This window comes from Anabas testudineus, chromosome 9 (assembly GCF_900324465.2).
Source record: "Anabas testudineus chromosome 9, fAnaTes1.2, whole genome shotgun sequence".
Taxonomy (NCBI): Eukaryota; Metazoa; Chordata; class Actinopteri; order Anabantiformes; family Anabantidae; genus Anabas; species Anabas testudineus.
In genome coordinates this window covers 25,765,462-25,777,456 of record NC_046618.1, presented here as the reverse complement: position 1 = coordinate 25,777,456, position 11,995 = coordinate 25,765,462, and the positions used below count along the sequence as shown (strand labels likewise).

Genomic DNA, 11,995 nt, shown 5'->3' with positions numbered 1-11,995 from the left:
ATTCAGAATCTGGACTCATCATCTGAGTATTTTACTGTTTAATCAGATACAAGTGGGTTTTTAAAGAAAGACACAGACTGAGAGGGAAGCAGGTCCAGTCAGGGCTGCACATCCAGTAATCCGACAAATTCACAGCGTTTGTTCCGTTAGAGCTGACGTTTTCTTTTGAAGTGGTTCAAATAATCACAAGAAAATAATCATGAGTTATGAACAGTTTATCAAAAAGAGTCATTTTGTCTATCACTTTTATGTGATAGACATCACTGTCTAACAAAGTTCATCCTGTGTTGTTTTCTAAAGGCTTATTTTGAAAAGTGACTAGTAACTAAAGCTGAGATAAATGTAATGGAGTACATTTAGCATTAAAACAAAAGCCTCACATTAATTACATCAGATTTGTACTTAAAAACAATACTTGACAAAATGTTCTTAGTTCCCACCTGACAGAAATAATCTGAGTTGTACTGTTGACAGCCAGCTGCAATTCTCCCTTAATGCAGGGTCCTCCAGCCAATCAGGAGACAAAGGAGAAGAGCAGCAGGATGACAGGATGTCTGGACGACAACAAGCTCAAAGTGAAACGATGTAAGAAAAGAAGCAGGTTCAGTAACTGTTCAACCAGAGCAGCAGGTAGAAAGTGCAACAGTATAGTACTGCTACTGCAGTATAAAGTAAATGTACACACTGAGATTTACTCTACTCCAAAATTAGACTCACTTCATGCCACTTCCCTTAACTATAATGTCTCTCTCTCTGCCTGTCTGTGTCTTTAGGGGAAAGTTGGCAGAAGACTCTGTTGATCCACGCAGTGACCAGAGACAGTCTGAGGAGAGTGATGCAACCCAAACTGTCCAGGTAACATCAGTCGATGACTATTGTTCTGTTCGGACTCGTGAAGTGTCACTGTGTCCAGTGTATCCTGCAGAGTTAGATGTTTTTTTGTTGTGTAGGTGGAATGACAGCCAGGATCACCCTGTAACATGCAACTGGGAATTTACTTATTTATTCCAAGTTTATCAAAAATTTGTGCTCAACATAGCAGAAGAAAACTATAGTAACAGCCTGCAGACTTTGTTTACCAGCTACTCTGATTAAACACTGAACGTTTATCGACATATGAACATTCAAAGTGTGAGATACTGAAACTGTTTTTGGAACAAGGTTACACAGACACCAGGTCTTCAGAGTGATACCTCTTACCTTGTGTGAATGATCTTTGTTTACATACAGAAGTATTGTATTTATGCGTTTCCTCAACAACATGTGCAAGAAACTACAAACTGGAGTGCTGGCAGAAATCGTAATAGTAAATGGATCATGGCTGAAAAGTCTCTGTGTTGGAAACACTGGGGTTAGACTAAATAATACGTGTTAAACTAAGAATAGTATAAAAATAAGTATTTCTGTTATTTTGTCCACCAGTGAGGCTGAACTGAGTTTAAAACACAAAATGTTATGAGGTAAAAGTCTTTTTATGTTAATAACCATAACTATACCCACTACTGAATGTTAAAACCTGTCTGTTTTTCAGGGTGGACTACCTGTCTCAGAAACTGTCCTCAGCAAAGGAAACAGACAAGCAGCAGCTCAGAGAGCAGATAGACAGTTTGGAAAGAGAGATCGGGCTGCTCAAGTAAGTGTGTCTGAGTCCATCCGTATGACACCGAGGCTGCAGAACTTTAGTTTTAACACTGTTTATGTTCATGGTAACAAATCACGGCTCAGCTTGTAGCTCACAGCTACAGGCAGACGGGTCTAAAATCAAAAATCAAAATTAATTTGGCCCTTCAGTTTTATAATGAAATTATGTTTTAAGCTATTTACAAATTCATTTCAGTTAATTAATAAGATAATATTGAAAAGTGAATAATTCAGACTCGTAATATGAATTATGACTAATACAGACACCTTTAACAGAATGTTAAAGGTGTCTGTAATTCAGATTAGTCACAATCTAAGTGAAGATATTCACAGTAACTGTTTTGATCATTAAAGTGTCGACGTCTTTGTTTTTCATTAGTTTTAAAGGTCAGTTATTCTTTTCTGAGCGGCACAGAAAGAATTTTTATCTTTTTAAAGACTCACCACAACGCTTTTGTTCCTCTGTCTCTAATTGGTCAGGGCAAAGAAGGAGGAGGAGCTGTTTGGTGATCGATATGAAGAACATGATTGGCAGAAAATATCAAATATCGACGTAAGTTTAAAATTCAGCCAATCAGAGAACAAGTACACACATCAGACTGCAAGTGACTCCTCCCCCCTCTCTCCCCTTTCCCAGTTTGAAGGAACGAAGGATGCAGAGGACATCCGTCGGTTCTGGCAGAACTTCCTCCACCCGTCAATCAACAAGACTCGGTGGAGTCAGGAGGAGGTGCAGCAGCTGGAGGAGGTCAGCAGGAGACACGGAGAGAGACACTGGGAGATTATCGCCCAAGAGCTGGGGGTGAGTCTCCACGTGTCTGTGTCTAGTCATCTGCCGCTGACCTGTCTCTGTCTCGTCTGCCTGTTAGTCTCACCACCTGTCTCTCTCCTAGAACTGGATGAAAAATCAAGACGAAATTATCATGAAATAACTTTTCTACCATAGAACTTTAAAACTCGTTCCTCCGTGTTTTGACGAATAAAATAAACAGCCAATGATAATAACACAGCACTGAACCAATCATTAGTCAATTAGCAGACGCTTGTATCCAAAGCGACTTACAAGTGAGATAAAAGGTACAAGGCAGAGTAAACCTAAGGAGGCTTTGTCTAAGGACTCAGTGTCCCAGGTCAGTACGTCAGGAGTGGGACCGAGATAAAAGAGAAAATGTTGAATGAAAACTGGAAGAGCTGCTGAAGAAGACATCAACAGTCCAATGAAGACCAGGAGGCTCAGAGGAGTCCTCTCTGAACCTTATATGGTGACAAGTCTGCGTCGACTGAGAAATTGTCTCTCTCTCCCCACCTGTCTGTCTGTCTGTCTGTCTCTCTCTCTCTCTCTCTCTCTCTCCACCTGTCTGTCTGTCTCTCTCTCTCTCTCTCTCCACATGTCTGTCTCTCTCTCTCTCCCCACCTGTCTGCCTGTCTCTCTCTCTCTTTCTCTCCCCACCTGTCTGTCTCTCTCTCTCTCCCCACCTGTCTGCCTGTCTCTCTCTCTCTCTCTCTCTCCACCTGTCTGTCTCTCTCTCTCTCTCCCCACCTATCTGTCTGTCTCTCTCTCTCTCTCTCCACCTGTCTGTCTGTCTCTCTCTCTCTCTCCCCACCTGTCTGCCTGTCTCTCTCTCTCTTTCTCTCCCCACCTGTCTGTCTCTCTCTCTCCCCACCTGTCTGCCTGTCTCTCTCTCTCTTTCTCTCTCCACCTGTCTGTCTCTCTCTCTCCCCACCTGTCTGTCTCTCTCTCTCTCTCCCCCTGTCTGTCTGTCTCTCTCTCTCTCTCCCCACCTCTCTGTCTGTCTCTCTCTCTCTCTCTCTCCCCACCTGTCTGTCTCTCTCTCTCTCTCTCTCCACCTGTCTGTCTGTCTCTCTCTCTCTCTCCCCACCTGTCTGTCTGTCTCTCTCTCTCTTTCTCTCTCCACCTGTCTGTCTGTCTCTCTCTCCCCACCTGTCTGCCTGTCTCTCTCTCTCTTTCTCTCTCCACCTGTCTGTCTCTCTCCCTCTCTCTACCTGTCTGTCTCTCTCTCTCTCTCCACCTGTCTGTCTCTCTCTCCACCTGTCTGTCTCTCAGACGGGGAGGACGGCCTTCATGTGTCTTCAGATGTTCCAGCGTTTCATCTCGGGCTCCCTGAGACGCAGCACCTGGAGTCCGGCTGAAGACGCTCTGCTCAGAGAACTTGTGGACAAGATGAGGATCGGGAACTTCATCCCCTACACTCAGAGTAATGACATCACTCCATGACATCACTCTCTGACATCAGTCTGTTCTTCTGTAGCTTCAGAGCATCACCAGTGTGTCTCTCTGCCTGTCTCTCTCTCTCTCTCTCTCAGTGAGTTACTTCATGGAGGGCCGGGACCCTGCTCAGCTGATCTATAGGTGGAACCAGGTTTTGGACCCGAGTCTAAAGAAAGGACCGTGGACAAAGCAGGAGGATCAGGTATTCTAAAGGCAGTGCGTAGTCAGGACTCACCTGCGTTCTACCTGACAGTCAGTAACTGTCTCCCTGCCTGTCTCTCTGCCAGCTCCTGCTGGATGCTGTATCTCGTCACGGGGAGAAGAACTGGTGGAAGATCAGGTTGGAGGTTCCTGGACGCACAGATAGCGCCTGCAGAGACAGGTGAGACCTGATTGGCTGATAGATTAGTTAATCACCCTCTGATTGGTGGCCTGTTTCTGAATATATGTGTGTGTGTGCAGGTACCTCGACTGCCTGAAGGAAGGCATTAAGAGAGGAGCGTTTGACAAACGGGAGCGGGATTTGCTGCTGCAGCTGGTGAAGAAACACGGAGTTGGTCAGTCACAAATTCTACACAATAGTAGAAATAGTCTGGAACAAGTGCAAGTAGTGTATTAATTAAATATATGACAGTATTATCAGCAAAATATACTAAAGTACCAGAAGTAGAAATACTGTTTCTACAGAAGGACTTGTTATATAATTGGATTCTGATTGTTGATGCATCACTTATAACAACACATCATTATTCTTTATTATTTGTATTATTGTATATTGTGTAGGAAATACTCTATTACAGTATAAGGACCTCATGTACATTACACAATACAAATGTACTTAGTTAATTTCCAACATAGAAACTGGTTGAGCTAAGGAACATGTACGATGACGCTGCTTCAGTTTTTTTCTTATCTCAGCATCAGTAACTGTGAAACTTGAGCACAAGCGGCAGTTCATAAGGTAGATATTTAGTTCTTGTACAAGGATGATTTCATATTTTGTATGAGATGGAAAAAGTTTAAAAGGAAAAATTGTACTTTATTTTTTTTAACCTCATCAAAATTTAGATTGTGACTGTGCCCCTCGGGAAGACTGGGGCCACTTCATGGAGGATCTGGTCTCCACAGTTTCCCCAGATTTGAGTTTTGTTTCCCAGATTATGAATCAGACTGAAATGAACCAGACTCTACTTCTTTTTTGTCTAATTTTACACTGCAGCCGTTTGTTGACGTCCTGTTTGATTCATTTTGGTTTTGTTGATGATTAAACTGTCTCTCGAGTCAGGTCGCTGGGCAAAGATCGCTGCAGAGATTCCTCACCGTTACGATGCTCAGTGTCTAAGAGAGTGGAGGAAACTGATCAAACAACAACTGCCTCGTGCTCAGGTACACATATCTTTGTCTTTATTGTTATTGGTAAATATTTGATTGAAAGCACTTTGTCAGTTTTGTTCAGCTGAATCTTCCGGTGACAATTGTGACGACATTGTCCTGATCTCAGTGACTACTACGTATGTCCGAACGACAGCTGTTTTAAATTTCCAACAATTGATTTCTACCATGTCCTAACATTTCAGATCCTTATGCCAACGTCACCTTTCCCTCAAAATAAATTAGAACATCATTAGCATAAAGTGAAATCTGACGTGTTTCCTGTGTAGCTTCTGTCCTATATCTGGTCCCCATTGAACATCCCTGACTAATTCCTAATCAGTAACATCTACACAGGAAACTGCTAAAATACATGACTCAACTGATGTAATTATCACTCTGTCAACAGAAAGTTAAACCTAAGAAGCCAAGGAGTCAAGCAGGAAAGAAGAAGGCTTCTCCTGCCAGGAGGAGAATCAGGAGAAGACTGGTGAAGGTGAAGGAGGAGGAGGAGAGCACTGAGGAAGAGGAGATGGTCGTGCACTACATGGACAGTGACGAGGACGAGAAAAAGGAGATATTGGAAGTGAAGAGAAAGGAGAAGGAGGAGGAAGAGGTGGAGAATGAGGAGGTGGAGAAGGAGGAGGAGGAGGAGTACATCTTACCTCCCATGGAGGAGTGGATTCCATCAGAAAAAGAAGAACATTTCAATTTCCTGAGATTTCAGTCTGTGGTGTTACCTTCATCTGCTGACGTCTCCGGTGGGAAGCTGGTCCGTTCCACAATTGCGGGCAAGTTTGGACGCTCTGTGATCACCGGACCGAGTCCCAGAGTTCTGAAGTGGGAAGAGCACCACAGCAGCAACACTATGATGATGGTGTCACCGGACCAGCTGCGAGCCTACTTTCTCTGCAAGGCGAACAAGTTCAACCGCCGGGGCCGAGTGACAGAAATGGGGCTGGGCTACGAACTGCAGGCTGCGGTGACGCCGTGGATCGGCAACCTGCTGATCCCAGCAAAATCCAGACTGACGGCAGCAGACAGCCTTAGGGAACGAGGAGAGAAGACCCAGCTGACCTCAACGTCGGTCTTCATGCTCTTTCTTCAGACCATGAACATTGATACCACAGGGTGTAAGGAGATGATAGAGCAGAGAAGGAACAATGTGGTGTTACTGACTCCACCTCCAGACCCTTCCTCTGTGCAGATTAAGAACCCACACACTGTTGCAGGAATGCTGCAGCAGAAGAGGGTGATTAAAGAGGAGCTTGACACACAGATTCTGGATCAGCTTCAGTTCTTTCAGCAGCAACAGCTGCAGAAACAGCAAGTACGACCGCAGGAACTTGTACAGCAACCACAACCTCTTCCCCCTCAGACGTCTTCTGTGCCCGTTGCTCAGACTGTATTCATCCAGCATCCTGTCCTGCAACAGCAGCAACCTGCTCTGAATGCATTACCTCTATCTTCACACGGAATTCCTCCTGGGGGGGTGGTCACCTCTTTAATACCTGCACCTTTTACTCCTCATAATCTGAGTGTGCCACTTGCCTCTGCCCCACGTCCCAGCTCCGTCTTGTTCTGCCAGCAGGCAACGCCTTTGACTCAAAATCTCAAAGTACAGCTGGCCCCCCACACTACTGACTCCACAGTCCTGTCCGCATCCAGTATCTTTGCTGCTTTCCCCAGTCCTGCTAACTCCACCCTGAATCCACCCGCAGAGAGGGAGCAAATAGAGGGAGAGTGGGCAAATTGTAGTGGGGCAGAGACGAGAGCTCTTCAGGAAGCCAGTGAAGCTGAGGTGAGTGTAGTTTTAGGGATTCTCAGGAATTAGAACACAAGCGAATGTCCAACAGTGTAATCGACCTGCTCATATCTTCTTAAAGTGGACATTAACCCAAAGTACTGCTTTCAGTCAGATTTAACCTTCTGGTGGAGGCAGAATGTAAAAATGAGTTGTTATTAATTCTCAGTGCCACACGAGCAGTATAGTATCTGTGTCATTTGATAAAGTGGTTGTAGAAAGACGTTTACAGACGTTTCTGACTTTACTAGCTGAGATATTTATATTTATTTTGAGATAGTTATAAAAACTAGATTTTGACACAGAACCTTGCTGTTAGATTGTTCAAGTCTGTGAGAAAATTTCATCAGAACATCAAGTTCCTCAAAAAGACTTTTGAGTGTCTCGGGATCCTCAGAAATCCCCCTGAAGTGTTTCTGGAAGGTGTCCCCTAAAGGCCAGCTTGGGGACTTAAGTACATCTGTTAATTGTGATGTAGTCATGCACATCATGTTCATTCTGTTTTGTTATGTATGTTCCTGTCTTAACAGACATTCTGAGGGAGGTGGACCTTTGACAGTAATTTTAATATGATATACTGGGTCTGACTTGAAATTGTTTTTTTGTTCCTTTCAGGTTGAAACCACAAAGACACCTCCTCCGTGTCAGACCGAGAGCACAAACTTACCTCCTCAGCCGGTCTCCCTCCCTCCTCAGCAGGTCTGCCTAGCATCCATCCAACCTGTCCCACAGGCTCCTCCCTCCTACCTGACCGTAAGTCCCACAGTTCCACAGTCAAGTCATGCTCCTGCAGGGATCATCTCTCCGGCAGCCCCTCAAAGACTGAATGTCCCTCCTGTCTCTGTGGAGTCCAGCATATCACTTCAGAACGCCACACCTTCCCACCCTGACAGGGGCGTGTCCACAGTTCTGAACCTCAGTTCAGGATCACCTCCTTCCTCATCAGACCATGACTACACCTCTATTAATCCTAACCCCACATCAGGTCATCATGGCTCTAACTCATGTCTTCCAACCCCTGCCAAACAACCCCCCAGCCAGCCTCCCAAGAACCAGCTGAGAGAGAAGAAACGAAGGAGAGCAGAGGAGCAGCAGAAAGTGGAGGGCAGTGAGACAGACCAGTGTGTGGATGGAGCCGGTACTGGTGTGATCCAGAAAGAAAGGAGGGTTCGGAAGCCGAGTCAGAAGGCCAAAGCTCTGCAGGAAGCTACTAAAGCCAAGGTAACACCTGTCTCCTCCTTGTCCACCTCCTCCTTGTCTTTACCTCCCCTCAGTCTGACCCATCCTTTATTTTTTTTAAATTCCAGGCTGAAGCCAAGATGAAGAGACTTTCTTCCTCTTCTCCTTGTAAGAAGCGTCGCCGTAAGTCTCGCTGTCAGGACAAGGTTCAGGTACCAGCGCAGCCGATGACGCAGCTCCCCGGGTTGTGTTTACGTCCTGGTCAGTCCATGTGGGTCATGACTCCTAGTGGGCTGCTCCAGCTGGCAGAAGCCCCATCCCAGGGTCTGCAGCTGGCTTTGGTTCCTACTGCCCCCCTCCCACCTTCACCGGGGCATATTTTAAGCCCTACAACACCAAGGCCTCCTGTGCCTCTTACCTCTGGTGGTTACCGATTAGTTGCACCAAAACCACCTGCTGTGTGTGTCCCTGTAAACGTTCCTAATCAGAATCAGCCACCCACCTGTTCCTCTATATCCCTCCCCCCAACATGTGTTCTACAACCTGTCCCAAATCCAATCTCCTCCCCCGCCCCCTCCTGGTCCTCGGCCCCTCCTGTGCCCCCCAACGTTTTCTTGCCTTACAAGGGTACAGTCAGAGTGGACCCAGCAGATCCCCCTTCCTTCAGGAGGGAGACGCTGCAGTTTGACCCCTCCCTGATGTTCTTTGAATCCCAAGAGGAGGTGCGTGATTGGCTGAGTGGGCGGGGAGGGGTGGTGGTAAGCGGAACAGATGCAGCTCTGCCCTATCTGCCACCCTTTGTCAGCAGTCTGAGCACGCTCAGTGCGCTGCTCCGGGCCAAGAAGTCTCTGACAAAATCATCTCTGCAGCTGCTGAGTGAAGGGTCCAAACGCCGACACCCCCAAACTAAACCCAGACGTGACAGCAGCACGGAGAAGACCTCCAGTCAGCCTCCAGCAGACCTGCCAGACTCCACCTCTGACCTCAGACCACCTGAGGACCAACCAGGTAAACCACACGTGACACACCTGACAGTGTTGGTGGTGAACAGGTTGATTTCTACACACTGACTTTAGCCTGTGTCAAACATGTTGATCGACCTGAACACCACCTGGTGGAGTCAGCATCAGAGCTGTGTAGCTGTGACTGACTGAGGTCTGATTCTAGTCTGTGACCATGACAACATACAGATGATAAAATCTAACTTTTTAAATCCACTTCTAAACTGTGGAGCTGACAGAGCTCGACAACCAATCCTGAATCTGTTCAGTGACCTCGCTCTGTTCACGTTTGTTTTGTATCCCTGCAGCTCCCCCCAACATCTCTGAGCTCAATCAGGAGGAGGAGACGGAGCTTGTGGCATTGGTACGTCAGCTGGTGGCAGAACGTTTCTCAGGTAATCCAGCATACCAGCTGCTGAAGGCCCGCTTCCTGTCCTGCTTCACACTCCCCGCCCTCATGGCCACCATTCAGCCAATCACAGCGACAACTCTGGCCCCGGAAGACAGTCAGGAGGAGGAGGAGGAGGAGGAGGAGAAAGAGAAGGAGGAAGATGAAGAGGTGGTGGAGCTGAAAAAAATCAAAGAAAGAGGAAGACGAAGGAGATCAGAGGTGAGTCCAGCTGCTGACGACAGTAAACAGGGTGAAAATAGTTTCTGTCAGAGAGGAAAGAGACTGTGACGCTGGTAAAATGCAGTGATTCACTCAGTCTGACTGTCTCAGTAAATGTCAGTGTAGAAAACATTCAGCAGCATCACAGAGTGATGCATCTTCACTCAGTGTCAGTCATATTCTCTCAGTTCTTCTTTCTTTCAGATCAGATCAATAACTGAAGCTAATAAAGTTCATAAATTTAAACCAGGAGCTAAAAACTGTGAATCAGATTCAGGAGGAAACTGCGGATTTAATCTAGACTGACTGCAGGAGAAGATCAGGATCAGGATCTGACACAGTGCTCTGGATGTTTTGCTGTCAGTGTTCAGACAGTTCTCTAACAACCAGACTATCTAGATGAGAGTTAACCAGATTGTTTTGGCTGCAGGTTAGTGAGGATCAGTTGAACCAGGACACCACAGCGTCTGCTCAGTTTTCATTTATTACATTTTCCTCCAGAGGTCTTTGCAGCTGCGCAGTGGACCAAGAACTCCAGCCAATCACTTCTCAGGGATGAACACCACCAACACCCCTCAGCAGCCCGGACCAGCAGAAACCACCCCACCTGTCCAGTGACCATCTTCACTTCACACAAGATTCTTATCTTTCTGTTTGATTAGTAGTCGATGTGAATTAAAGCAGTTTGATTTCTGGGAAAACATTTTTCACTGGACGACAACAAGAGAGGAGGTTTCTTTCTGGTTTTGTGTTCTCTACCATTTGATATCAGTTGATGTTCTGGCAACACAACTCATAAATATAATATATAATATAAACTTTTCGCTCATTCATGCTCAGATTGTGTCCCTGAATGCACCACTGGGACATTTTTCACAGTATCTGAAAACATCACATTACTCAATGGGAAACTGAATTTTCACAGCAGGAAATCAATTTATGAAATCATGAATTATAGGGAAATTAAAAACAGCGAGGAGAGGAACCAGTTTTTGGAGGTGAGATGTGCGTGTTGAATTGAGGAACCTCAAAATGAACTTTAAACTAATGAAATTGCACATAAGTCTGTGTTTGTTGTATTTTTATTCAGCTTCTGTTAAGAAAAGTTTAAATGTCAGCACATTAATTTGTAATAAAGATTTGATGTGAAATCAAACAGTGTGATCGTATCAGTGTTTGTGACGAGGTGCTGGATTTTTGTTTCAATGAAATGACCAGTCAGACAGTTTGACTTGCAACACAGATTTATTTTCTTCTTCTTTTTCGCTGGTTTCTCTTCAGCTCGCTGACACTTCCAGGAATCTGTGAAGCCTGAGAGCTACTGTGACTGTGACAACAGCAGTTTCCTGTTCCTCCTCTGAACTTCTCCATCTCTCATTTCTTCCTCTTTCTGTCACTTTCTGTCCAAATGGACTCGGCTGGTGAGGACATGTCACTGACATTTGCCATCTGTGGAGAAGTACTGAGATCCTTTAAGTAACAAGTAATGGTACTAATACTGCAATGTGAAAATACTCCTGTCCTGAATTCAAAATATTACTCGAGCATAAGATGTAATCAGGAGCAAGTCTAGAGTACTGTATTAGTGCATTTTACTTGAACTATTTTTAATTGACTGATGTTTTTAATAAGGGAAAATGTGATCAGAAAAATGATTCTGAAGATTTTGTGAAACCAACAGTTCGAACTTCGAAGTCATTAAACGTCAATTTAAACTTTACAAGTCAAGAAAATCCCGTTCAGTTTGTGTGGATTTAGTCTGTAATTAATTAATTATTTGAATTATACAGCAGGTTAGATAATGGACGATACACTGACTGGTCACTTTATTAGGAACACCTGTACAACGCAGCCTGAAACAGCAGCTCTGAATCTACTTTTATAAAGTTGTAATTTCTTAGTTTTAAGTTGAAACGATCAGAAAAGTGATAGATTTACTGTATGTTAGTTACTAAGGTCACAGTGGGTGGAGTGGATTTCTTAAGGTGTTTCTAATGTTTTGGCTCTTTGTGAATGTCAGGTGAGGGGTCTCATCTGTTTATTCTTATTTATTCTGTTTTGATTTACTTTGATATTTTTATGTTTGTTTCTTGTACTTTTGCCGTTTTTGCATAACAAGAACAAGAACTGGATATTGTCTGTGTCCAGCTGTTCAGAGG

At 44.9% G+C, this 11,995-nt stretch overlaps 1 protein-coding gene across 1 annotated transcript in view; it reads left to right on the top strand.

Moving 5' to 3' along the window:
• Positions 1-10,948, top strand: part of snapc4 (small nuclear RNA activating complex, polypeptide 4) — an 18,162-nt gene extending 7,214 nt beyond the window's left edge. The window contains exons 8-22 of the mRNA XM_026342617.1: positions 501-585; positions 774-855; positions 1,532-1,633; positions 2,122-2,194; positions 2,279-2,443; positions 3,707-3,857; positions 3,967-4,073; positions 4,159-4,253; positions 4,334-4,428; positions 5,157-5,257; positions 5,652-7,043; positions 7,662-8,267; positions 8,354-9,233; positions 9,535-9,836; positions 10,338-10,948. Of these exons, the coding sequence (XP_026198402.1) occupies positions 501-585; positions 774-855; positions 1,532-1,633; positions 2,122-2,194; positions 2,279-2,443; positions 3,707-3,857; positions 3,967-4,073; positions 4,159-4,253; positions 4,334-4,428; positions 5,157-5,257; positions 5,652-7,043; positions 7,662-8,267; positions 8,354-9,233; positions 9,535-9,836; positions 10,338-10,454 (4,353 nt within the window). The 3' untranslated portion in view covers positions 10,455-10,948. The remainder of the gene's footprint in view (positions 1-500; positions 586-773; positions 856-1,531; positions 1,634-2,121; positions 2,195-2,278; positions 2,444-3,706; positions 3,858-3,966; positions 4,074-4,158; positions 4,254-4,333; positions 4,429-5,156; positions 5,258-5,651; positions 7,044-7,661; positions 8,268-8,353; positions 9,234-9,534; positions 9,837-10,337) is intronic.
• The last annotated feature ends 1,047 nt before the right edge of the window (positions 10,949-11,995 follow it).